The 27,644-nt window shown below is 41.7% G+C and overlaps 1 protein-coding gene across 4 annotated transcripts in view; it reads left to right on the top strand.

The window, feature by feature from the left end:
- Positions 1-8,347: 8,347 nt before the first annotated feature.
- ggnbp2 (gametogenetin binding protein 2) overlaps positions 8,348-27,644 on the top strand; it is a 56,131-nt gene continuing 36,834 nt past the window's right edge. The window contains exons 1-2 of one of the 4 annotated variants that reach the window (XM_080210835.1): positions 8,348-8,818; positions 25,829-25,909. In XM_080210835.1, the coding sequence (XP_080066961.1) occupies positions 8,726-8,818; positions 25,829-25,909 (174 nt within the window). In that variant the 5' untranslated portion in view covers positions 8,348-8,725. The remainder of the gene's footprint in view (positions 8,819-25,828; positions 25,910-27,644) is intronic. The other 3 variants (XM_080210834.1, XM_080210837.1, XM_080210836.1) reach the window with 3 other exon arrangements.

Here is a 27,644-nt window from a genome sequence, read left to right as displayed (position 1 = left end):
ACAAAAGAACAAGGAGCAGGAGTCGACCATTTGGCCGCTCAAGCCCGCTCCACCATTCAATAAGATCATGGCTGATCTTTTTGTGGACTCAGTTCCACTTACCCACCTGCTCACTATAACCTTTAATTCCTTTACTAGTCAAAAATCTAACTTTGCCTTTAAAAATTCAATGGAGGGGCCTCAACTGCATCACTGAACAGGGAATTCCACAGATTCACAACCCTCTTGGTGAAGAAGTTCCTCTTCAACGCAATCCTAAATCTCCTCCCGTTAGTTTGAGGTTATGTCCCCTAGTTCTGGTTTCACCCATCAGTGGAAACAACTTCCCTGCTTCTATCTTATATATTTCATTCATAATCTTATATGTTTCTATAAGATTCCCCCTTCATTCTTTTAAATTCCAAGTCTAGAGTCCCTAGAGGTAGAGGTCCCTACCTAAATTCCGAGAGTCCCAATCTACCCAGTCTCTCCACATAAGCCTCTCAATTCCGGAATCAACCTAGTGAATCTTCTCTGTACCCTCTCCAGTGCCACTATATTTTTTCCCAAGTAAAGAGAGGAAAATTGTACACAGTACTCCAGGTGTGGCATCTTCAGCATCTTGTACAGCTGTAACATAATCCTTCTGTTTTTAAACTCCATCCAAGTACCAAGGAAGGACAAAATGCCACTTTCCTTCTTAATAACCTGCTGCAACTGCAAACCAACTTTTGTCATTCATGCACAAGGACACACTCTGCACAGCAGCATGCTGTTAACTTTTTACCGTTTAAGTAATAGTCCATTTTGCTGTTATTCCTGCCAAACTGGATGACCTCACATTTACCAACATTGTACTCCATCTGCCAGACCCTTGCCCACTCACTTAAACTATCGATATCCCTCTGCAGATTTTCAGTGTCCTCTGCACAATTTGCTCTACCACTCATCTTAGCGTCATCTGCAAACTTTGACACACTACACTTGGTCCCCAACTGTAAATCATCTATGTAAATTGTAAACAATTGTGGTCCCAACACTGATCCCTGAAACACACCACTAGTCACTGATCACCAACCAGAAAAAAACCATTTATCCCAACTCTTTGCTTTCTGTTAGTTGACTAATCCTCTATCCATGCTAATACATTCCCCATAACACTGTGCACCTTTGTTTTATGCAGCACCCTTTTGTGTGGCAACTTGTTGAATGCCTTCTGGAAATCCAGATATATCACATCCACCAGTTCCCCATTGCCCATCGTAATGTCCTCAAATAATTCCACTAAATTAGTTAAACATGACTTGCCTTTCATGAACCCATGCTGCATCTTCCCAATGGGACAATTTTATCCAGATGTCTCACTTTTTCTCCCTTGATGATAGGTTCAAGCATTTTCCCCACTGCAGAAGTTAAGCTAGCTGGCCTATTATTACCTACCTCCTTTTTTAAACAGTGGTATCACATTAACTGGTATGAATAAGGAAAGGTACAGCACAGGAACAGGCCCTTCAGTCCTCCAAGCCTGCGCAGATGGTTAATGGTTCTCTCTCTACATATGCCATCTTTCCTTTAAATCTCCTCAAAAATAAAATCCTTGACCCCCACCATCCTTCCAACCTTTATTTTCCAAGATGGCACCAGAGTGAGGCGACTTCTTGCAAGTTGTGTCCAGCATACCTTCTAATTCTATCTTTTACTCTCATTCTATGCTTCTAAAACTCCATTCTAACTCTTTTAAACTACTGCTTGCACCGCGGTCATTCTCTCTTTCACCTTCTTCCACTGGGAAAAAGACACAAAAGTCTGAGGTCACATGCCAACCAACTCAAGAACAGCTTCTTCCCTGCTGCTGTCAGACTTTTGAATGGACTTACTTTGCATTAAGTTGATCTTTCTCTACACCCTAGCTATGTCTGTAACACTACATTCTGCAATCTCCCCTTTCCTTCTCTATGAACGGTATGTTTTGTCTGTATAGTGTGCAAGAAACGATACTTTTCATTATGTTAATACATATGACAATAATAAATCAAATCAAAATTGAAGTATTTCTATCAAATCCATGTTCATCTTTCCAAGGACTCCATATTTAAATCCCACCTAACAAATCTCCGCCCATGCTACAGTCTCAAAACAGCTCTTATCAAAGTCAGAAATTACCATCTATGTTGCTGTGATGAAGTTAAACCCCTCAACCTGCCTGCAGCCTTTGATACAGTTGACCACACCATTATCATCTGATGCTTTTCCACTGTTGTCCAGCTGGATGGGACTGTGCTCATGGAATCTTGGATTCATAGAATCCAAACAGTGCAGAAGGAGGCTATCTGGTCCATCAAGTCTGCACTGACCACAATCCCAGGCCATACCACCATAACCCCATGTATTTACTCTGCTAATCCCCCTGACAGTAAGGAGCAATTTAGCATGGCCAATCAACCCAACCCACATTCATCTGGTTTCATGCTTACCTTCTCTTACCATTCCTGCAACGTTGCCACATGAGGGCATTTAAGAATCAACCACAATGCTGTAGATCAGGAGTAACAAGTAGGCCAGACCAGGTAAAGATGATAGATTTCCTTCCCTGAAGGACATTAGTGAATGCAACTGAATGTCAAGCAGTGATAGTTAGATCCTCTCTTGTTGGAGCTGGTCATTGCCTGGCCCTTGTGGATGCAGGTGTTATTTGCCACTTGTCAGCCCAAGCCTGGATATTGTCCAGGTCTTGCTGTATTTGGACAAGGTCTGTTTCAGTAACTGAGTAGCCACGAATGGTCTAAACATTGTGCAGTGATCAGCAAACATCCCTATTTCTGACTTTATGGTGAAAGGAAAGTCATCGATGAAGCAGCTGAAGATGGTTGGGCCTAGGGTCCTACCCTCAGGAACTTCTGCAGTGATGTCCTGGAGCTGAGCTGATTCTCTTCCAACCACCACAACTACCTTCCTTTGTGCCAAGTATGCCTCCAACAGGCAGAGATTTCCCTCCCTGATTCCTATTGACTCCAGTTTAGCTAGGACTCCTTAATGCCACACTCGGTCAAATGTTATCGAGGGCAGTTACTCTCACCTCACCTTTGGAATTCAGCTCTTTTGTCCATGTTTGAACCAAGGTTGTAATGAGGTGAAGCACTGAGAGATCCTGGCGGAACCCAAAGCGAACATCCATGAGCAGGTTATTACTGAGTAAGTGCCTCTTAATAATGCTTTTCATGACACCTTCCAGCACTTTACTGATGATCGAGAATGGATTGATAAGGTGGTAATTGGCCAGGTGGGGTTTGTCTTGTTTCTTGTGCACAGAATATACCTGGGCAATTTTCCACATTGCCGGTTAGATGCCAGTGTTGTGCTCAGCATCTAAGCTGCACTCAGATGATTTTGGTGAAAAGTGGTAAAAGTGGTTTCCAGTTGAAATGCAGCTATCAGAAATCAGTCATTTTTAATTAAAATGTAACCAAGAAGCAATTGGAAGGCTTATACATGCATGCCGACATTGAAAATCTCAAAATACTGAAGTTCATACTTCTGAAAAGTGGAAGGCAAAGAGGTGAACAGCAATGAGTAGTTCAACAGACAAGACAATCCTATGCTGTACTCTCTCTTGAGGACCTAAACATGCAGTTACCTATCCACATAACTAGCTGCGTTTAATTGATCATTACAATTTAGAATGGTATTGATGTATAAATAATAAAATAACAATACATTCAGGACTGAGCTGATCTTTATGCTATTTCTCAAATATAATTATAAGCTTGCTTAAAGTTATATTGCAGATACCCTAAATAAAACTAGTTGCTAAGAAAATAAACATGATAGCAATGTGGAAAAAAACAAATAATGTTATCCTTTCAATATGATTTGATACAATTTTAGGCAATCTATTCACATGTAAGCTGGTTCCCCTTAACTTCTTTAACCAGCTATTCATTTTCTCTCCTGTCCCAATATCAGTAGCTTAAACATTCCCTTTACCGTCCTCCGTTGGATCTTGCCACAGATTTTTGTGTGTGCAATTTGCCTTTCTTTTGAAGAAATGTCTGTTTCCATAATTTCTTCCCTTCACATCCATTTTCACCAACATTGACTCAAATTCAATGCAGACAGTCATCTTTTTTATAGACTGTCCCTCAGGATTGGGAATGGTCTATATTTTAATGGGTTCTCAGCTGTGTTGCAAAGTTCAGTAGAGTAATTGTAGATTGGGAGGTAGGAAGTTGAAATTTGGTGTTCTTTTAAGAATGGTAAAATTGTAAAATGCTAGAGGAAGGCAGGGGAATCTTTGCATGGTCCCTTTAAAAGGTGGTGCTTTTTCTGTGCTGAGTTTTAAAAAATGCAAGTACATAGGGAGCCCCAAACTGAAATATTTGCATCAAAGGGCCAAGCAGCAGGTTTTGCCAAGACAACGGGCTTTTGAATTTAGCCAATCAATTTGAATCAGGCACTTAGATACCAAGAAGCTATTAAATTTACATCTGATAGTTTTGACAACCTAGGACTAATCCTATTCTGGGAAATACTGATATTTCATCACGGGTGTAAAAGAATGGGGCAGTGGGACAAAAAGAGAGAGCAACTGCCACCTGCCAGAGAAAACACTCTCAATTTTCTCTCTCTTGAGCGAATCGCTGACTCTCATAGCTTTATCTATGTCTTAGAGAAAGCATGATCTAGAAAGCAAAGGTACCAAAGAAGAAAGAAGTTCCAGACAGAAGAATCAACAGAGAAGGCTCGGCATTTTCCAGAAGACACAAAACTTGTTAGTAATTTAGAGAATGACCAAATTCTATTTTGTAAATGAGTGGGAAATGCATATTTTGGAACAGCACACCATTAGAATCTAGTTTTATTCAGGAATAGTTGATAGTTTGAAGCAATTTATTTGGTTTGTTAATAGTTTGGTTAATTTGTTCACTGTTAGTTAGATAAATAAGTCATTACGTGTTGATTCTGGAGTGGCTAGGAAATTTATTTTGTATTTAACCACAAGAAGTTGCTGAAAAGCAGATCACACCATTTCATACACACTTTTTACAGATTACAAGGCAAGGTACTCCTCTTTGGGTGTTTTGGTGTTAGTTCTGAGAGGGGGATGGACCTTCGCTTTATAACAGTTGACTGACAAGTGCAATATGCATTATGCAGATTCTGCCACATGTGAGACAGTGGTGCTTGGAGGGTCTGGTAGATGCATTTCTTGGAGGTTTGTGCATTTTCTCTGATGCCTCGATTTCACCTCTGTATGTTTCCAATGAAGTCTCTTAATATGTTAAGTGTCTCCCTGAACGAACCTGCACTATGATGGTCAGTCACAATCCAGGGACCCCCAAGAATTGGCTGGGATGTTTGACCTCTTTGGGATGTGCTGAGGACATAGCCTCTACTGTATTGCACTGGCACCAGTTCGGTATCTATTTTGTTATTCCTAAATATCGGGGAACTGGTCCCAGTTTTCAAATCTACTGCTGTGCACAACTTCACTTACCAAAGCTCTGAGAACAGACAGAAAGAACCTGACTTCATTTCTAAAGTGTGTGCATCTGCCCTCTGCTGAAAGGGGAGAATTAGCATTTACATGTGTGTGCACATAAGAGATTTATCAATTAGGACTGAATTGGTAGCATTCTTGCCTCTGAGTAGGAGGTTGTTGGATGAAATCCCATTCTGATGGCTTGAGTACAAAATCTGGACTAATATTCCAGTGCAGTACAATGGAAGTGGTTCACTGTTAGATGTGTAAATGAAGCATTAAACTGGAGCCCCATGTTTGGGGTGGCATAGTGGCACAGTGGTTAGCAATGCTGTCTCACAACGCCAGGGACCCAGATTCAATTCTCCACTTGGGTCACTGTCAATGCACATTCTTCCTGTATCTGCATGGGTTTCCTCCCACACTCCAAAGCTGTGTGGGTTAGGTTGACTGGCCCTGCTAAATTGCCCCTTAATGTCAGGGGATTAGCAGGTTAAATGTATGGGGTTACAGGTATCGGGCCTGAGGGGATTGTGGGTGATGCAGACTCGTTGGGCCGAATGGCCTCTTTCTTCAGTGTAGCGATTCTATGATTCACACACATTGGATAGGCAGCCACCAACTTTGGCCAACTAACAAAATGGGCATGGAAAATTGATCACAAATAAATTGATCACAAGACTGAGATCCTTATCTACAAAGTATGTATCCTCAGCATGTTGCTGTGTGGCAGTGAAGCCTGGACAACTTACACCTATCAAAGAAATTGCAAAATTACTTCCATCTTTTAAATGTATGGTGCAATCTCAGCATCACATAGAAAAACAAATTCACTAATATCAAACCAAGTGCTGGAAAATGGGATTAAAATAGATGGGTGCTTGATGGGGCACAGACATGATGGGTCAAAGGGTCTCTTTCTCTGCTGAAAAACTCTATGATTCTAAGCCGTCTTTTCTGCAGCAGACATGTTGAGCTCACGAGCATGAATCAAGCAAAGGAAACTTTGCTGGCTTGGGTATGTGCACAGGATGGAAGATGGCCAAAACCTCCATAAATATGCTCTGCAGGGAGGTAGCCTATGCCAACAGACTAGAAGGCTACTCAAATCTCCGATTCAAAGATGCTGTCAAAAGAGAGATTGAAAGCCCTCGACATCAATCATGACAAGTAGGAAACTCTAGCTGATAGTTGATGCAAATGGTGACACCAGCTATTAGGTTAGAATTTTCCACTAGGAGGACATGTGGTTTCAAAAGCTCCAAAGCAGATGGCAGCCTTCTACCAAGGCATCAGCAGACACCACCAGCAAGAGGTAACTTCACATGCAGCACATGTGATAGACTTTGGCTGTGCCGAATCAGCTTATTCAGCTGTCATAGGAAGTGCAGCAAACCATCTTATCTGACCTCACGAAAGTTCTGAGGCTGCATTCTCACCACCTCTCGGAGATGGAAGGGTGCCAATCTTGACCAATACTTTATTTTTCAACCAACATCTAATAACAAATTTTCATTATCACCTGCTAATGTCAGACTTTTTGAATGGACCTTTCTCTACACCCTAGCTATGACTACAACACGAGATTCTGCACCCTCTCCTTTCCTCCTCCCCAATGTACTCTACGAATGATATGTTTTGTCTGTCTGACGAGCAAGAAACAATACTTTCAACTGTGTACCAATACATGTGACAATAAGTCAAATCAAGTTTTAAAAAATCACAGAATTACAGTGCAGTAGAGGGCCATTTGTCCTTCTGTGTCTGACTGGATTGTCATTTGTATCTTGCTATGCCCAAATTGATTGCTGCTACATGACAAATGACTGCAGTTCAAGATCAGTGAAGAACTTTGGGATGCCTGTGTGAATGAACTATAAATGCAAATCTTTGCCTTTTTTTGAAAGAAAATACAATCCACACCAAGGATTTACTGATGCAAAGGTACTCTCTGTGGCCTCCTGCTGTGAACAGATGTTTTTCAGTTATTTTGGCCAACACTCCCTAAGCACCATTACTAAAGTTTATTTATTTATTAGTCACAAGTAAGGCTTACATTAACAGTGCAATGAAGTTACTGTGAAATTCCCCTATTTGCCACAGTCTGTTTGGGACTATGTCTTAACCAGCACATCTTTCAGAGCATGGAAGGAAACCAAAGCACCTGGAGGAAACCCACGCAGACAAGGGAAGAACGTGCAAACTCCACACAGTGACCCAAGCCGGGAATCAAACTCCTGTGTTACCGTTATAGTTCAGAATAAAAGCAAAGTATTGCAGATGTCAACAGCTGAAAAAAAAAACTGAAAAATGCTGGAAAACCCCTCAGCAGATCTGACAGCGTTTGTGGGAGAAAATACAGCCAACGTCTGGGTGACTTTTCATTTGAGCCCATACTGTTTGCTGGGCAGAGACTCCACATGATGCCTGCGTTACACTGGGGTAAAAGCAGTAGGAAGTCTCGCAGCACCAGGTTTAAAACCCAACAGGTTTATTTGGTAGCAAACGCCACTAGCTTTCGGAACTGGCTGTTCCTCGGTCAGGCGTGTGAGACTCTGCAGACAGGAGACTGGATCCCAAAGGGGGAAGCGCGCATGCGCCGAGTGGTCGGCTCGCCTCCCCTCCCTCGCTCATGCGCAGATCGATCGGAACTACTTTCAGCGGGGGTGGTGGCGGATGTTGAATTTGTCGCCACGTCCCTGGGCCCGGCCGCAGAGAGAGAGAGGAGGAAAACTGCCCGCTCAACAATAGAGAATTAATATCAAAACACACGCACACAGAAATAGAACAATTGAGAGAGAGCGAGGGGGAGTAAGAAATCTGAGGGCGGTGGTGGTGGTGACTGAGGAGGGAAGAAGGCGTTGCTGAGGTGGAGGGGTTAAAGGGAAGGACCTCTTTTGCCGGGGCGGATGGCGGCGGCGGCGCTGCGGCTGTGACGCGCTCCATTTTTATTCGAATATTTTGGTGGAGAGGGAGGCGAGTTTGCGGGGAGGCAGCGCCCGTGTGTGAGTGCGGCTCCAGCCTGATTCCCCACCATTCCCCTCCCCACTAACCTAGCCAGGCCCAAAGCCTTCAACGCACCGCCTCCCCAACACAACCGCCGTGGGCGCTCAGCTGTTTGGATTGAAGCGGAGCGGGAGGATTTTTACACTCCCCCTCCTCCTCCTCTCAGGCCCCGCGGGGGGAGGGTGTGTGTGTGTGTGTCAGTGAGTGGCGGTTGGTGCTGTCAGCTTCCCCCTCCTCCTCCTCCTCCTTCTCCGTGTTGACATGGCGCGTCTGGTGGCCGTCTGCAGAGACGGCGAGGAAGAATTCCCCTTCGAGAAGAGGCAGATCCCGCTCTACATCGACGACACCCTGACGGTGAGTTTGTGGGGGGGGGGAAGAAGAAGGAGGAGGAAGGAAAATGGGGGAGGGGGGTGAGAAGGAAGGGCGAGGCCTCGGGGGCCTGGGCCTGGGCCTGGACTGCCCGCGCCTGAGGATCAGCGGGCTCCAAGGCCCCCTTCCGCACCAGGCCCCTGGCGTCTGAGCGCCGTCGCACTTCCCTCCTTGGGACACGGTGTGCAAACTGCAGGGAGGTCGTTCAGCAGCCTTTCGCCCACTAGGCCTGCCTGGAGTGCAGTCTCTTTCCCCCCCTCCCCCCCAAAACAACTTGCCCTTTCCTCCTCTTGGGCCTCAGATCCTGCAAGTTACCAAGTTATGAAGTGCGTCAGTTTATGCTGTATGACTGGCATTTTTTTAAAAAAGATCCTCCGGTTCAAATGCAGACTTTGCACAAATTCAGATTGTTACATCATCCCTTTTATCATTTTTAAAATTTTCGTTCTTTGTAGATAATTAGATCAGATGATTAGATGATTCAAGTTTAACCTTTTGACTGCAAAACATTGCATTTTTATTCCGTCTTCAAATGTAACTTTTTAACCCCAATATTTTCAGATATTGCATTTTTTTGCCCCTGTATGATAGTGAGACAGAATTAACCCCAATATTTTCAGAGATTGCATTTTTTGGCTCCTGTATAATATTTGAGTGGGACAGAATTTAGCTTTCAAAATTGCAAAGTGTTACTAACATCTTTGGAAAATAATTAAATTGCAATAAACTTGAAATTTGTGCAAGCAATAAACCTGAAATCAGTGTGCAGTTTCCCATGTTAAAATATGTGGGATTTTATAAAAGTGTAATTGTGTAGAATGATAGTTGAATTTACATGGAAGATTATGCAAATTATTTGGTTCAGGCAGCGATTTGTACTCATTTTAGCTAATCTTGTACGATTTGTACCGAATCTGGCGCACAGATACAACTTGGTGCACCATGCCAACAGAATGTTAAAGGTTTCCCCTGTCTTCCAAGATATTAGCTTTTTCTGGCATTTCAGAAGTGCCATGCCCAATGGTACTTTGGCTTAAATGAGCTCCTGAGAGAGTGGCAGTGTATTTGATTATGAAGTCTATCGCAACTAAAATTGACTATTGTCATATATGCACTTTCATTTTCCACTTAGATGATTGGGATAAAGTTGTGGTGGACCACTTTTTCCTCTAGCTCACCCCTTCCCCCATTTTCTCTGTCCACAAAATGGGTCCTCTGGCTAGTTGTGACCCCTGTCTGCTAGTTCACTAATGTCATCTATTTGATTTGCATGACTTGGACTGTGCTAGATGTTGTCTAGATGTGCTAAGTCAAGGGAGCTGCAAACTTTTTTTGAAAAAATAACTGATTTTTTACAATTTTTTTCAGTTGTACAATCAAATTACAATATTGATGGCTGAAAGTGAACTTGAACAATTGCTTTAATTCATGTGTGCACCATGTTTTTGTGCCATTTATTGGTATTGCTTTGCTTTGACATTGATTTGTTGCTGTATAGCTTCACACTTCTCAAATCTTAACCTATGAAAGTGTATAGATTTACATTTTAACGTGATACCATAAATTATCATGATTAAGACATACAGAATGATTCAGAAGTGTGAAGCTGGTTTGCTGTTTTATTCTTTAATGGGAAATGGGCATTACTGCCTAGGCCAGCATTTACTGCTCTTGAGAAGGTGGCTTTTTGAGGCTCTTTCTTGAATTCTAAGTGGTGGATGTCATGGATTTTGAAGGTGCATTGATGCGTTGCTGCATTGCATTTTGTAAAGACTGTTACAAGATTGTCAAGAGTGGAGGGAGCAAATCTTTAAGTTGGTGGATGGGGTGCCGGTCAAGCCGGCTGATTAGTCTTAGATGGTGTTGGACTTCTTGATTATTAGAGCTCTACTTGTGCAGCAAGTGGAAAGTACTCCATCACGCTACTGTGCCTTGTAGATGGTGGAGCAGTTGTGCAGAGTTCAGAGTTACTTGCGACAGGATTCCAAGCGTCTGACTTGCCTATCTGCTTTATGCCCATTATCCCTTAAGTGCATTTCAGTTCCAAGTTTAGCTGCATGTGCCCTTTCTCCATCCACTGATCTGATCTGCTCTGTTGTCCCTTTGTGTATAGTCTCTAACCTAGAGTGGTTCTGCCTTTCTCCACTTGCAGGAAACTAAACTTTTCTCATTTCACTTTCACCGCAATTGCCTCCAGCCAAATATTACCCCTTTTTTTTATCAACCCCCAGAATACTCCATTTTCCCACCCTACTAATTGTGGAAGAACTGTTAGCTGACTGAGTCTGATTTTTGTTTAAGCTGCTTTTAAAATCTTTCAGCTTTTTAAAAAACTTCTCAAACCTAGTTGTTTAACCATACTTTAGGGTGCACCTTCTCATCTCTTTCACTGTCTGGCTTGGCCTTGCCCCTGTCTGAAACACCTTAGTGTTCAAGGAAAGATGGTTGGGTATGGATCCTTCAAATAAACTTTGCCTTCCCAAATTGAAGCCACTTGACTTACCACTGCTGTCCTGACCTGGAATCTTCCAGCTTTTTTGACAGACATGGCATATTTAATGTCTGCATGACATTAAATATCAAAACTCCTTAAACCTTGCACCATTTTTGTTAGCGTGGTTTAGTGGAAATAACTTGTCTGAGTGAATCTAAGCCTCACTTCAAAGCTCCTGCTTTATTAGCTCAACGACTTTATTAACTACTACTTTATTGCCTTAAAGGCAAAATACTGTTAATGCTGGAAAATCTCAGCATGTCTGACAACATCAGTGGAGGAAGAATAGTGTCACCGTTTTGCGTTTAGGTGACCCTTTGTCAGAACCAGCTCAGATCAGTATTCTGACAAAGGGTCGTTTAGACTTGAAACGTTGGCCCTATTCTCTCCTCAGATGCTTTCAGACCTGAGATTTTCCAGCATTTCTCTCTTTGTATGTTCTTTATATATCACTTTTACATAGTAAAACTTTTCCAGGTATTTCACATGTTATTAAACCATTTGATACTGAGCTGTTTAGGGCCATACTGGGACAGATGGCCAAAATGGTATTTTTTTAAAGAATGACTTAGAGTGAAGTAGAGACTTGGAAGTTCAGAGTGGAAGTCCCAAAGCTAGTGACTAGGCAACTAAAGGCGTGGCTGCCTTTGAAGTGATTAAAATTGGGGATGCTGAAGGCCAATATTAGAGCAGTACCAATATAAGGACTGGTGGATTACAGATAGAAAGCAGTGAAGCCATGGAGGGATTTGAAAAAAGGATTAGAATTCTAAAATCAAGGCTTTGCTTAACTGGGAGTGACTGGTTTAGATAGGACACGGGTACTAGGTGAACAGGACATGGTGCAAATTAGCATACGGGCAGCAGAGTTTTGAATGATAAGATTTATGGAGGGTGGAAGTTGGGAAGTTGGCCAGGATTGCAGTGGAATAGTCAGTTTGAATGTCGGTGGTGCAGTGTGACAGATCATGCGGGGGGGGGGGGGGGGGGGGTGGGTAGAGCTAGGTGCTGTCAAAATGTATGTGAAAATATGCAATGTTTTTGGTTGATTAAGCTGCGGCATGCAGCATGTAAGTGGGAAGGGGGCCAGGGAATGCCACAAGTGTGGAGGTAGAATAATGTCAACGTTTCGAGTTTAGATGAGCCTTTTTCAGAATATTGATCTGAGCCAGCTCTGACAAAGGGTCATTTAGACTTGAAACGTTGGCTCTATTCTCTCTCCACAGATGCTTTCAGATCTGCTGAGATTTTCCAACATCTCCCTTTTTGTAATGGCATGTTAAAAGCTTGATTTTGAAGTTGATCTTGAAGCAGAAAAGAGATGTTGTGCTTTGAGGGAATTACAACATTTGGAGCTTGTGCACTGTCATCAATAGTTAGTTGAAGTGAATGAGGGATATGTGAGGAGCCAGAGTTGGAGTGGTGCAACCTTGAGAGCTGCAGGGCTTAAAAAAATTAATGTAATTGAGCAGGTTGATTTTTAAATCGGAAGCATTAGATTGGATGCCAATGTCCGTCAGTGAGTATAGAAATGATTTAATTAGTTGGACATTAGGATCTGGGCAGTGGAATTTTGGCTGAACTCAATTTTATGGTGGTGGAGAATTGATGGACAGCCAAGAGGGTATTAGGACAGTAAAGCCTCTGGTGATAAAAGGATGACATGCATTTCAGCAGATGGACTGAGGGACGATAGAGACAAGTAATGTTACAGGTGTAAACTAGGAGAATACTGCATTTTCAAAAGTGCTGTTTGTAGGTAAAATGTTAATCTGATATCTGGCCTACCTGCTTAGGTGATATTGAAAAAGGAACTGGAAACTTCTTCCAGTGTGACAATCATCAAAATAGATTAATTGGTTCAAAACTGCTAGAACTATCCAGGTCAGGCAGTGGAGGGAAACGTACATCAAGCAACATTTCAGATCAACCTGTCATCAGTACTGAAGAAAAGTAGAAATGAGAGAGTTTAAGTCTGTAGAAGGGTAGGGTGGCAGGAAGAACAAAAGGGAAGGTCTTGATTAGGGGGCATAAGAGATCAACCAATAAAAGATTTCATGATGCAAAGGCCAATGAGTGGTAATAAGATTAAAAGTATGAAAGTTGTGTTCAGTTGAAGTGTGAATTCTTGCATTTCCACTTTCATTGAGCTGAAATGTTAATTTTGTTTCGCTTCACACATGCTGCCTGATCTGCTGAGTACTTCCAGCATTTTTCTTTACTCATTCCAGCATCTGCAGAGTTTTGCTTTTTGACTAACTGGTTCATATCTTATTTATAAATCTTCTACACGTGTTGACCACTAATTGCCTACAAAGCAATTAATACTCTGCAAAAATAATTGCCTCTAAAGTAGTTTGGGATCTCTTGAGGACCAGGGAAAAAAATAGTGTTCTTAAAGAAGTAGGTGACGCCTTGCATGGAAGTTCTTTAGACAGATTCATTGGGACATCTAAGTGCAAACAACTTCATAGTTCAGTATCACACATACAGTGGGTTGATCTCCTGGTTGTGCTACTTTGTCCCTGATTTAAAGATCTAGCGGATGACTACTGAAATTTTTGTATTAATTTTGTAGTTTCTCGTTTTAATGTTGCACTTGAGTTTTTATTTCCATAAATGCTGCTGCTAAATTATTTTGCCTTCTATTGCCCCCTCCAATGTGTCTAATTTTAATTTGTAATATCTGATTTTATTTGGTTGTAACCACCTTGTGATTACAGTACCAAGTGCTGTGTTTAATCTCATTGGATTAATTATTTGAATGCCATTAAGTTATATTTGAGGGAGGAAGACATTGAGGCTTATATATTGGTTAATAAAATGGCCTGATGTGTTTATGCAGCATCACACTGAATTGATGTTGCCCATATTTCATATCTCCTCTGAATTACCTGAGTGGTAGCTTTTTGGCATCTTCTCACTCCCCCCTGCCCTCCAGTGGCCATTCTTGTGACCCTAGATATTGACTTTTGATGTGTTTCATCAGGGATATTGTAGCCAACCCTGGCTCTGTTCACCAATGCCCTAACACTTGCATTATAAACACACACCACTGCACCTGACAGACATAATGCTAGTATTAGCATTTCAAAGCAGATTTTAACTTGACTATTGTTACCAGTGATGCCCTAAAATAAATTGGATGTGGATGACACAGACATTTCCCCAAATGACAGAACGTATCATCCAGTATCGCAGTAAATTGTATCTTCCAAATATTAAGTTCAATTCCAAGTGCAAATTAGCTGAACCAAGCACCAGTTTGGCACTGTTGAAAAATCCTCTGGTGAATGAAGTTAAATACCTTAATATGATAGTTGTTTGGACTACAAGATGGTGTAGTGAATCACAAGTTATTTTAAAGAGCATTCTGCATAGGTTGCTTGCAATAGGCTAATGCTGTCTAGTTTCATTGTGCTGACTTTTCCTTTGTATCTTAGAAAACTAAATGTAATTCTTGATTTTTAGGATTTGTATAGAAATTGCAAAATGTGCCACTGGTACAAAATACTATCAGCCTTTTTTATACTTACGATGGATTGATCTGTGATTTCAGATGAGCAAACTATCCTCCAGGGCTTTTGTTCTGAAACCTTGAATAAAATGTTTCTGTTGCTTTGATTTATCTTCATACAATAAGTGTTTGTGTACTTATCAATGGAGCTTCAGAAAACCCACATCTTGGCTTGCCAAAAAATATAGCTTATCTTCACAAAGTGGAAATCAGACTCTGTTTAAATGAAATGTCTGTGCTGTTGAATACTTCAGATTTGTTCCATGGTCGTCTGAGTTAGTGAATGACAACAGTACTGATGCTATTATGGTGTAGGAAATGGAAAAATTGGGCATGAGTCCTATAGTTGACCTGTGTATGTTTGTAGCACTAGTGAGGATAAGAATGAAAACAAAGATTCTGAAAAAGTGCAGTTGTTCACTGATTCTGACCCATTTAGCCAGCTGGCAACTAGGCATCATGACCTTCAATGCTTCTCACCTAAGAATAGGCATTTAATTTTGAAAAGGCAGCAAATTTGGATAATAAAACACTAGCCTGTGCTGGGAGGGAATTGAGATTCTAGAAAATGATGAACGTGGAGGAAATAGAATTGTGTCCTTGTCACATTATTATGGTTCAGGTCAGAAACTCCAGATTTTTATAGAGCCTACCTGAATCATGGGTTTTGCACCTTGAATTTGGCTAGGCTAAGTACGATATGTTTTGCTTCAGATATGATTCAAATGACCTATTAGGGAGCTTTTGTCAGTTTATTTAAAAACGTGTATAAACTCTTATTACAAACAAACAAAAACTACTATAATGTATAACCTTTTAACAAATATATCTAATGTGTTGTAATCAAGCCAATCTGTGGACAAAAGACCGTTTTCACAGGTTTAACACAGCAAAGACTAATGCTCACATGTTACTGGACTTGAGACCTTTGGATGAAGTCTACAGTTTTCTGGATAGACTCAGAACAGTTGGAAGTTAACAACTTCATGGAACCCCATGTAGACTCTGGTCAAGCCACCAGCAGCAGATTTTCTACTCCAGGAAGGGTTTCAACTAATCCACGGAATTTCTAAAACCAAGGGGGGAGAGAAAAAGACTTTTTAGCTTGATGCCCCTTCTAAAACTTAAACAGCACCAACTGAAAATGAAAGAACTTTTGTCACCTGACCTGCTGACCAGTTTTTCTCCTAACAATGCAGAGTCATAAACATCCCAGTAAAAATAAACTTGCGTTTAAGCAGCAGTGGAAGGACATAAGAACATAAGAAATAGGAGCAGGAGTAGGCCATCTGGCCCTTCGAGCCTGCCCCGCCATTCAATAAGATCATGGCTGATCTGTCATGGCTCAGTTCCACTTTCCCGCCCTCTCCCCATAACCCTTAATCCCCTCTCTTATCAAGAACCCATCAACCCGCTTCTTAAAAATATTTAGCGAGGCAGCCTCCACCACTTCAACGGGCAGAGAATTCCAGAGATTCACCACCCTTTGAGTGAAGAAGTTCCTCCTCAACTCCGTTCTAAACCGCCTCCCCTTTATCTTGAGGCTGTGCCCCCTAGTCCTACTGTCTTTTTTGAGCGGGAAGAGTCTCTCCACCTCTATCCTATCCATCCCATTCATCATCTTATACGTCTCAATGAGATCTCCCCTCATTCTTCTAAACTCTAGCGAGTACAAGCCTAGTTTATTCAGCCTCTCCTCATAGCTCAATCCCCTCAACTCCGGTATCAGCCTAGTAAACCTCCTCTGCACTCCCTCCAGGGCCAAAATATCCTTGCGCAGGTGCGGCGCCCAAAACTGCACACAGTACTCCAGCTGCGGCCTCACCAATGCCCTATACAGCTGCAGCAAGACCTCCCTACTTTTATATTCAATCCCCCTCGCTATGAAGGCCAGCATCCCATTTGCCTTCCTGACCACCTGCTGCACCTGCAGGCTGGGTGACACTTCCAGTCAAGCTGGCAACAATGAAAAAACAGCTGAAGCCAAAAAGGCCAGCTTACAACTGCAGAAAACATGACTTAGAAAAAAAATCTAAGATACCCTAATGTTATAAAATAAACATCTTTATCATATAAAGTTAAGGATTTTCTGTAAATTGCCATCTAATGGCTTGATTATTTCATTTTTGAGAAGTGAGATGGTGCATTAAATCTGTTTAATTTTCAGAGACTGGCCAGCATTGCTGATACCCAGTGCTTACAAGTTAACTATATTATACTGTAAGTTTTAGAGATGCTCAATTATGCAAGGTGAAGGTCTCCTATATATCTGACATTCTTGAACTGTATGTCTGGTGTCAAAAGCACTGGAAGGTTGAAGTTTGAATGGTGATACTGATATTAAAAACACTTCCCATTGAGGCAATTGCCTGCATCTGAAATGTTAGCTACTATTTGGGTACTACTGGTTTCCCTTTTTCAACAGTTCCTGTGCATCAACTATTTCTATGCCATGAAGAAATATCCATTTCACATTGATCAATAACTTTGCTGTTATTAGATCAAAATACTGGAACTCCCTCCCCAGTGATAATGGAGCAGAGGTTTAAGAAGGCATCTTTCCACCACCTTTAAGGGCAGTTAGTTGGGCAATAAATGCTGACCTATCCAGCAATATGCACATCCTGTGAGTGTATTCAATTGTGAAAGGACTTTAAAGATCTGGATACAATATTTAAGGCAGTTTGAAATGTTGTGTATTTGACCATTTTGCAACAAATTTATTTGATTTTGCTTCTGTAATTTTGTATGATGGTTGATCCTTGGCATGTCTATTTTTCTTGTTAAAATTAGTACTTGTGGACAGCTGTGCAAGGTATTGTTGTAAAAGTTCAATTGTGACATGTTTCTTTCACAGTTTGCAAAAAGAAGTTTAAGATTACATGAAATGCAATTCTGCCTGTGCAAATAGAACTGTCCACATGCTGAAGTTGAGGCCGCAGGTTACATTATAGCATGTTTGTGATTGCTGTAGCAAAAGCTCACATAACATTAATGACTTTCAGCTTATTGAGAATTTAAATCACAGGTCCAAAAGTTTGTTTACCTTCTCCCTGAAATGATCAAAGTGTCAAGCAAGTATGATGGGTCAGTGTGGTTCTTTCACTCCTGGAGTTAGCAATTACACAGCTATTTCTTAATGGTACGGCTGAGCTTTTAAGTCACAGTTTTGGACTGTTATTCTCTCTGTTTGAGAACTTTAATGGTGAATGCAATGATCCTCCTTGCATCCTGAAACTTCTGAAATGTTGGGGCTCGGTTTCTAATTCCAAAGTAGCAAGGGCATTGGAAAGATTCAGGACTGGCAGTGTCCGGAGAGCAAAACAAGAGTTAATGTTTCATGATTAATATGATTACAGAACTGTAAAGAGGTAGAAATGAGAGGTTCAATGCCGTTGAACGGGCTGGAGGAGAACATGAGGAAATGTTTGGGATAGGATAAAGGGCAGGAAAGATTGAATAACATTGTTTTTACAACCATTACCACTCCCTGCACAAAGCATTGGTCTAGAATAAGTATTAATAGCAAAATAATGAATTCCTCTGTCTGAAAGCAAAAACATGAATAATGTACAGTCTGGCATGTGGCAAAAGGAATTAAAATGGAAAACAACTTCAGGCTATGAACTATCAAACTTAATGTTGAATATTCTTTTAATACAGGCTGACAGGTGCTTAATAAAAGATGAGGTGCTATTCCTCAAGATTGCGTTAAGCTTTACTTTATAAGGTTCACCATGCTGATACTGGAGATGAGGGGGTTAGCTTATGAAGAGGTTGAATAGACTGGGTCTGTACTTGTTAGGAGTTTAGAAGGCTGAGGGGGGATCTTACAGAGACTTACAAGATAACGAAGGGGCTAGATAGGGTAGAGGTAGAGAGAGTCTTCCCGCTTAGTAAGGATGGTAGAACGAGACGGCACAGCCTCAAAATGGGGGTGGGGGGGAGGAAGCAGTTCTTCACTCAGGGTGGTGAATCTCTGGAATTCTCTGCCCGTTGAGTGGTGGAAGCTACCTTGTTGAATATATTTAAGTCACGGATAGATAGATTTCTGATAGACAAAGGAATTAAGGGTTATGGGGAGAAAGTGGAACTGATTCATTTCAGATCAGCCATGACCTTATTGAATGGCGGGGCAGGATCGAAGGGCTAGATGGCCTACTCCTGCTCCTATGTTCTTATGCTTACTGGAACGTTGTACCAGACTGAAAATAGAAATGTCAACGCAAGAACAAGATAGTAAATTAAAATGGCATGCAACTGGAAGGTCAAGGTTAAGCTTGTAGATTGAATGGAGATGTCCCACAGAGTCGTCCAGTCTGTATTTGATCTCCAGTGTACAGGAGACTGCATTGTGAGCAGCAAACAGTATGCAGGTAGAGTACCTGAAACCCTTGGGGGCCAACTGGATTTCAGGTCATTTTGGTTTTTGGATTTCACATAGCTAAATTATAGCTAGGCTATTGTAATACAGGATGCCATTTAAAAGATACTTGTAATTTTCTTTTTGACGTTCACAAAAACCACAAAGTATAAGTGCAGGTAAACAACTATACTTCCTGTACAAGGTCAATGAGGTTCAGAAATGTGCGATTTTTGGATGTGCTTGGTTTTGAGATTTACAGATATTGGATACTTGCCCTGTAATAAATTGAAAGTAACACACACATTGTTGCTTCATCTGGAAGGCGTGTTTGAAAGAAGGTAAAAGCAGGTGTTGCTGTGATTGCTTGAGATGGGGCTGAGGTGTTGTGGATAAAATGGATCAGCATTTCTCAGATGGAATGGTTTCTTTGAAATGCTGGCAGAAATGGAAGATGTATTTAGTATCACCATGCTGGAGGAGATTCCATTCTGTCATTTCCACCACATCCAGCATGATGCCATCACCAAATGCATCTTTCTTTAACTACTCTTTCCTAATAATGTAATGAGGCGGGTAGAATTAGGGACCTTGCGGTGAAGGATCCTCTTGGAGAGAGTGATCATTGTATGGTGGAGTTTCTGGTGCAGATGGAGGAGGAGAAAGTGGGTTCCCGGACGCGCGTCCTTTGTTTGAATAGAGGGGAGTATGGTAGGATGAGAGAAGAATTGGCGAATGTGGACTGGGGGAATGTGTTGGAAGGTAGGTCTGCTGAGGAGCAGTGGAGGATCTTTAAGGAGATCTTTCTTGGTGCTCAGCAGAAATTTATTCCGATGGTTAAAAAGGACAGTAGGAAGAGAGGTAATAAGCCGTGGATAACGAAGGAGGTGAAGGAAAGTGTTAAATTAAAAGCGGAGGAATTTAGAGTAGCTAAGAGCAGTGGGCGAGAAGAGGATTGGGAAAGGTTTAAATGTCAACAAAGATTGACAAAGAAGTTGATAAAGGAGGGTAGGAGAAGCTATGAGGCTGGGCTAGCACTTAATATAAAAAAGGATAGCAAGAGTTTTTATAAATATATAAAAAGGAAGAGGCTGGCTAGGGTGAACGTTGGTCCTTTAGAGGATGAGAAAGGGGAGCTAGTGGTAGGGGATGGGGATATGGCGAAGGTCTTGAATAACTTTTTTGTTTCTGTCTTCACGGAGGAGGACGTGAATAATTTGCCGGGTGTTAGCGATGGAAAGGTGGTAGGAATGGAGGGTCTTAATGACATTACTGTTACTAGAGAGGTGGTGCTCGACAGACTGGAGGGGCTGATTGTGGACAAGTCCCCAGGACCGGATGGAATGCATCCGAGGGTTCTGAAAGAAATGGCGGAGGTGATAGTGGATGCCTTGGTGGTTATTTTCCAGACGTCGCTGGATTCTGGGGAAGTGCCGGAAGATTGGAAAATGGCTAATGTTACGCCGTTGTTTAAGAAGGGTGCCAGGCAAAAGGCGGGGAATTATAGGCCGGTTAGTTTAACGTCTGTGGTGGGTAAAATGTTAGAATCTGTCATTAAGCAGGAAATTGCAAGGCATCTTGAAGGGAATTGCTTGATAGGGCGGACGCAACACGGTTTCATTAAAGGGAAGTCGTGTCTGACAAATTTACTGGAGTTCTATGAGGATGTGTCTAGGGCAGTGGATAGAGGAGAGCCGGTGGATGTGGTCTTTCTGGATTTTCAGAAGGCCTTTGACAAGGTACCTCACAAGAGGTTATTGCAGAAGGTCAGGGGACATGGAGTTGGGGGTAGGGTGTTAGCGTGGATAGAGGATTGGTTGTCAAATAGGAGGCAGAGAGTGGGGGTCAATGGGTGCTATTCGGATTGGCGGATGGTGACTAGTGGGGTGCCCCAGGGGTCAGTGCTGGGGCCTCAGCTATTTACCATTTATATAGATGATCTGGAGGAGGGAACCGAGTGCAGGGTGTCGAAATTTGCTGATGACACCAAGATTGGGGGAACGGCAAATTGTGCGGAGGGTGTGGAGAGTCTGCAGAAGGATCTAGATAGGCTGGGCGAATGGGCCAGGAAATGGCAAATGGAATTTAATGTTGGCAAGTGTGAGGTGGTCCACTTTGGTAGGAAGAATGGTAGGAAGGACTATTACTTACGTGGCGAAAAACTGCAGCAGGCGACGGTGCAGAGGGACCTCGGGGTCCTTGTGCATGAGTCGCAAAAACCCAGCTTGCAGGTGCAGCAGGTGGTCAGGAAGGCGAATGGGATGCTGGCCTTCATAGCGAGGGGGATTGAATATAAAAGTAGGGAGGTCTTGCTGCAGCTGTATAGGGCATTGGTGAGGCCGCAGCTGGAGTACTGTGTGCAGTTTTGGGCGCCGCACCTGCGCAAGGATATTTTGGCCCTGGAGGGAGTGCAGAGGAGGTTTACTAGGCTGATACCGGAGTTGAGGGGATTGAGCTATGAGGAGAGGCTGAATAAACTAGGCTTGTACTCGTTAGAGTTTAGAAGAATGAGGGGAGATCTCATTGAGACGTATAAGATGATGAATGGGATGGATAGGATAGAGGTGGAGAGACTCTTCCCGCTCAAAAAAGACAGTAGGACTAGGGGGCACAGCCTCAGGATAAAGGGGAGGCGGTTTAGAACGGAGTTGAGGAGGAACTTCTTCACTCAAAGGGTGGTGAATCTCTGGAATTCTCTGCCCGTTGAAGTGGTGGAGGCTGCCTCGCTAAATATTTTTAAGAAGCGGGTTGATGGGTTTTTGATAAGAGAAGGGATTGAGGGTTATGGGGAGAGGGTGGGAAAGTGGAACTGAGCCACGACAGATCAGCCATGATCTTATTGAATGGCGGGGCAGGCTCGAAGGGCTAGATGGCCTACTCCTGCTCCTATTTCTTATGTTCTTATGTTCTTATGTTCCTCACTGTCCAAGACTCAAAACGTTCTTGCTGGTGTAACAACAATTGTACATTCAGTTTAGTATACTGTATTTAGCTGCTCACAGTGTAATCTCCTTTACACTGGGGAGACAACATACAAACTGGTTGACTTCTTTGCAGAACAGCTTTACTGAGTCCACAAGCATGACCCCAATCTTGCAGCTATCTACCATTTTTAATTCACCACCTTACTCTTGCTCATTTTTGTCCTGAGTCTTCTGGGTTCAACAGTTTAGGCCATAAACTCTGTCCTCCGTTTTGTTTTTGTCAAGTGCCAGTCTATATTTTAATTTTGGACAGAACTGTTCATTATTCAGCCATTCTGGGCCGGTGCTTTGTTTCTTTACGGCAACTATGATGACTACCTTTGCCTTTTGTTCCATGAAATCTTTGTTATTTAATCTCCTGCTCACTAACCTATCCGAGCCCTTCCATTCTGTTCTTCCTCCATAAAACCCATTACTTTTCTATTTTCCTTCACTTATGAAGAACAGTCACTCTGCTGTTTCTCCACATACACTGTTAGATCTGCTGCATTTTTCCTGCATTTTCTATTATTTAGTCTGCACAGTTTAGCAGTGGTAATCTGCTGCCACTCTGGGTTTAGTGACAATGTTAGCACAACTTTTTTTGCGTTTGGATAAGGTGCTTTGATTATTAAAATTCCTTGAGCAATATATGCACAATTGTGGATTCCTTAAGTGGGCATCTTTGTACATATGTATTGATTTAGAATTTGAATGTTCAATACAGTTTCCTGGTTCAAAGATTTTGCATTACAATTTAACTTGCCTGGCAACCAACTAAGTCATACAACTGACACCTTAGGAATTTGGTACTTATGAGAAATAGTCGGCATGTTATCTACCTTTAGGAAGGACAGTAATTTCTTAACTTTCACAGCACATAACAAAGATTAGACTTTCTTGCTGCCCCAACCTTTAAAGCACAAAATAAATTTGACTTGGTTGCTGCCAATGTGTAGTAAGCCTTTAGGGCTGGGCCAAACCTAGGACAAGTGATTTTGAACATCTTTTTATAATTAAATTGCAGGTTGAAATATTTGAAAGGAAAATAGTGAGTTTGTTTTCTCTACACAAGATTAATGGACATGTGCAGATTTGGAAGTGAGCAAACCTGCTTAGCTGTTTTGTAAGACGATCTCAGAAACCAAACAGCACGAGGGCTTCCTCAACTTTAAAACTACACAAGTAACGTAGAAGTGGGATGGAAGGATATCTGCACAGTTATGAATTGAATGGCGATCATGTGAATATTCCTCAATGTCAGAACTCTTGAGAGCATTACAAGTAAGGTGAAGTCTCTGCAATACAACTGACTTGGATCTCTAAGATTTCACCATACGCCCCCCACCCCAGTTCCACTTCAGAAAAGCACAGGGATAAAAGTGAGTAGCTAAGCCAAAGATGTTAATTGGGGCGACTGAAGCTTGTTTTAAAGCAGGTTAGAGAGTTAAATCATAAAATTACTATAGTGCAGAAGAAGGCCATTTGATATATTGGGTCTGCATCAATTTTCTAAAAAGCATTCTATCTGCCTCCTTTCTGCAAACATCCATCATAACTAATTTAACTAACCTACACAAAGGACAAATTAGAATAGCCAATCCACCTAAATTGCATATCTTTGGACTGTGGGTGGAACCCGGAGCACCCGTAGGAATGTGTAAATTCCATAGTCACCTGAGGCCGGAATTAAACCTGGGTCCCTGACACAAGCAGCAGTGCTAAACACTCTTTCCACTGTTACTCCAAGTGATAAAGTAGTTTAAGATAGGAAAGCATAATGCCTTGGTAGCTGAAAGCATGGTCACCAATGAAATGATATAAAGGAAGCATGCACAGCAGGGCAGAGTTTGAAGAACATAGTTTGGGGCTGTAGGATTGGAGCAGCCATGAAGAAATTTAAACACTTTTAAACTTTGGGCTTTTGAAGGATCAGAAACCAATGCCTTTTTAAAACTCATTTATACTCTCTGTATCCTGCTATTTTTTGGTAATACAGTTTTCACTTTATCTTCCTTTCTCCCAATTTCATTCCTTTCCTAATGATGTTGAAAAAATACTAACTATATTATTCTCAGCCTCCACCATCTGCAAATTTTACAGGGTGTATTGATTTGAGTCTTCAGGCACTTTGTGCAAGTAAAGAAGGGATCCAAGCACTGAACACTGGTATCCCAGTTAACACTGTACAAGTACTCTTACTACTTTGTGTCACCCTTGGGTCAACTCGTCCAAAAATTATAGGAACCAGCCATTCAACTGCTCCAATCTGCTGTGCATTTCAATTAGATCAGGCTGATCTTCTACCTCTGTCATTTCCCTGCACTGTCCATTTCCGTTAATGTCTTTTAATATCTAGAAATTGCTCTCTTGATGACTGAACCTTCACTGCCCTCTGAGGTAGAGAGTTCCAAAGACTTAACAACTCCCTGAATGAAGAAATTCCTCTTCATGTCAGTTTTAAATTGACTACTACTACTTCTAGGACTGTTTCTCCCCATCCCACCCTGGTTCTAGACTTCCCAGCCAGTGGGAGTGTTCTTCCTGCACCTAGCTTCAGCCCTGGAAGGACTTTATGCTTTACTGAGATCACACTCGTTCACTTTCCACAATCTCCTCATTGGACAGTTCTGCCACCCCAGAAATCATTCTGATTGTTGGCCTGTTTTGTACTAGCAGCTGCGAATGTAGTTTTTAGGTGATATTGGAAAAACAAAGAACAAGTTGAGGATGATGGGGGTGGAGTTGAAGGTGGAAGACAGGGAAAACCTACATGGATGGGATGGGCACTAATCAGAAAGTTGCCCTGGACTTGAGCCACCTTCTGTCTCTCTCTCTTGATGAAACTTGCCTGTTTTATGATTGATTATGTACTTCTAATTTAGTTGGTCTTGGCAGCCAGAATAACTCTACACATTGTGTTGAGAATGGGAACAAGCTCCTGGGCATGGGGAGAACATTCAGAGTGAACAACCAATGTTCAAAAAGAACTGCAATGCATTTGATTCTAATGGTGCCTTACCACATTGGAATAGGTTTCAGGGGCTTCTAAAAATATGTAATTTAAGTATGTTATTTATTGTAATAATCACAGCTTTTCTTGGCTCTTTCTAGATTAAATATTTTAAAATGTTAAATCTTGTATAAGGTCTGATTTAGGTGACATTCTTGTTTTGGCAAATTTAGCCATGTAAGATCAATAAAATTGATTACATTCTAGTCAGGTTTACTGAACTTTATTGACAATTGCAAATGTGTAGTTTCTCACAGGATGTCTATTAGTTTTACGTATGATGTAAATGCAAAGCCAGGAATTCTTAAAATCAAACATTTTCTCTGAATAGGATAATCTATATTTTGACAATTGTGGTTTTAAAAAAATCAGATGAAAAACTTGCATGTGGTTATCTGATGAAGTTAATGGACTAGGAGTTGGAAAACCATTGATTTTTTTTTTAAAGAAACCTTTTTTAAAACACTGAAGATGTAATGTAAGTTCTGTACTATTAAACGTTTTTATATTCTTTGGCAGAGTTGTGGAACTTGAGCTTTTTAGCCAGATAATCAGAAAAATCCTAGCAGTTGCTTTTAGCTGCTTTGTTCATTTCACTCAGTCCCTTTTACTATGACCACTAACTGAGTTGCATTTTCCCTACAGATGGTAATGGAGTTCTCTGATAATATGCTGAACCTTGATGGTCACCAGATCAATGGTGCACAACTGAAACAATTTGTTCAGGTAAGCAGAAAAAATGTACCTCAGTATCAGTTTTGTACTCAATATAAAATATTGTAATTATTATGTCTATATTCACGTCTTATGGTAAAACCTTAAATTTTAACTTAACCATTTGACTATAGAAAAAATGTACTTGTATGAGCTGTCACACAGGGAAAAGGGTTGAGTGGGTCTACTAAAGAGTTGTTATTCAGTTCCTTGCTTCAGGGTTGCCTGGATGCAGAAACCAAATAAACTTGTTAAATGGGCCTGATATGAAAGCATCTGTGACTTGGTACAGTAAGAATTTAAAGAAAAGGCTAATGGAATTAATGCAATAACTGCCAAATTTGTGTTTGATGAATTTAGTGGATTTTTATGAAAATTTAACAAGTGCGGTTGACAGAGGGGAACTGGTAGGTGTGGTGTTTTTAGATGTCCAGGTGTTTGATAAGATGTCTCTCGAAAGGTTGCTGCAAAAGATTAAGGTACACAGAGTTGGGGGTAAAGTGTCAGCCAGGGTTGAGGATTGGCTAGCTAACAGGAAGCAGAGAGTTGGAATAGATGGGTGCCTTTCTGGTTGGCAGTTGGTGACTAGTGGCATGCATCTGTGCTGGGGCCTCAACTGTTTACCATATACATAAGCCATCTGGAGGAGAGGACCAAGTGTAGGGAAACAAGGTTTGCTGATGAGACAAAGGATGAGTAGGAAAGCGAATTGCATGGAGGACGCAGAAAGCCTGCAGAGATTTGGATAGGCTAAGTGAGTTGGTGAGGATCTGGCAGATGGAGTATAACGTTGGCAATGTGAGGTTATCCACTTTGGAAGGAATAATAGTAAAATGGACTACTAAATGGTGAAAACTTCAACATGCTATTGTGCAGAGGGACCTGGGGGTCCTTGTGCATGAATGCAAAGACTCAGTTTGCAGGTGATCAAGAAGGCAAATGGGATGTTGGCCTTTTATTGTGAGGGGGACGGAGTGTAAAAGCAGGGAGGTCTTGCTGCAATTGTACAAGGTACTGGTGAGGCTGCAGCTGGAGTACTGTGTGCAGTTTTGGTCCCCTTATTTGCGAAAGGATGTTTTGGCCTTGGCGGGAATGTAGAGAAGGTTCTCCAGGTTGATACCGGAGATGAGGGGGTTAGCTTATGAGGAGAGGTTGAGTAGATTGGGCCTGTACTCAGAGTTTAGAATGCTGAGGGGGGGGGGGATCTTATAGAGACAGATAAGATAATGAAGGGGCTAGACAGGGTAGAGGCAGGGAGAGTATTTCCACTTGGAAAGGAAACAAGAACTAAAGGGCACAGTCTCAAAATAAGGCAGAGTCAATTTAGAATAGAGTTGAGGAGGAACTTTGAGGGTAGTGAATCTTAGGAATTCTCTGCCCATTGAAGCAGTGGAGGCTACCTTGTTAAATGTGTTTATGTCACAGGTAGATTTCTGATCAATAAGGGAATTAAGGGTTATGGGGAGCAGGTGGGTAAGTGGAACTGAACCGCTATCAGATCAGCCATGATCTTATTGAATGGCGGGGCAGGCTCAAGGGGCTAGATGGCCTACTCCTCCTTTTTCTTATGTTCTTATTGCCTTTGTGGAATGGGTAATCTTCTAAAGTTTTAGAAAGCATTCCAAGACTAATGTTCATTGTTTTGTAGCAATAATGAAAGGTAGCATTCAAAGTACACCATATTGGCAAATACACAACGTTGAACTTAAGCATATAGTTACCGCATTGAAACATATATAATGTGCTA

Source organism: Carcharhinus amblyrhynchos, chromosome 23 (assembly GCF_965287045.1).
Source record: "Carcharhinus amblyrhynchos chromosome 23, sCarAmb.v2.hapA, whole genome shotgun sequence".
Classification (NCBI taxonomy): domain Eukaryota; kingdom Metazoa; phylum Chordata; class Chondrichthyes; order Carcharhiniformes; family Carcharhinidae; genus Carcharhinus; species Carcharhinus amblyrhynchos.
Note: the sequence above shows the minus strand (reverse complement) of the source record. Positions and strands in the feature narration are given on the sequence as shown.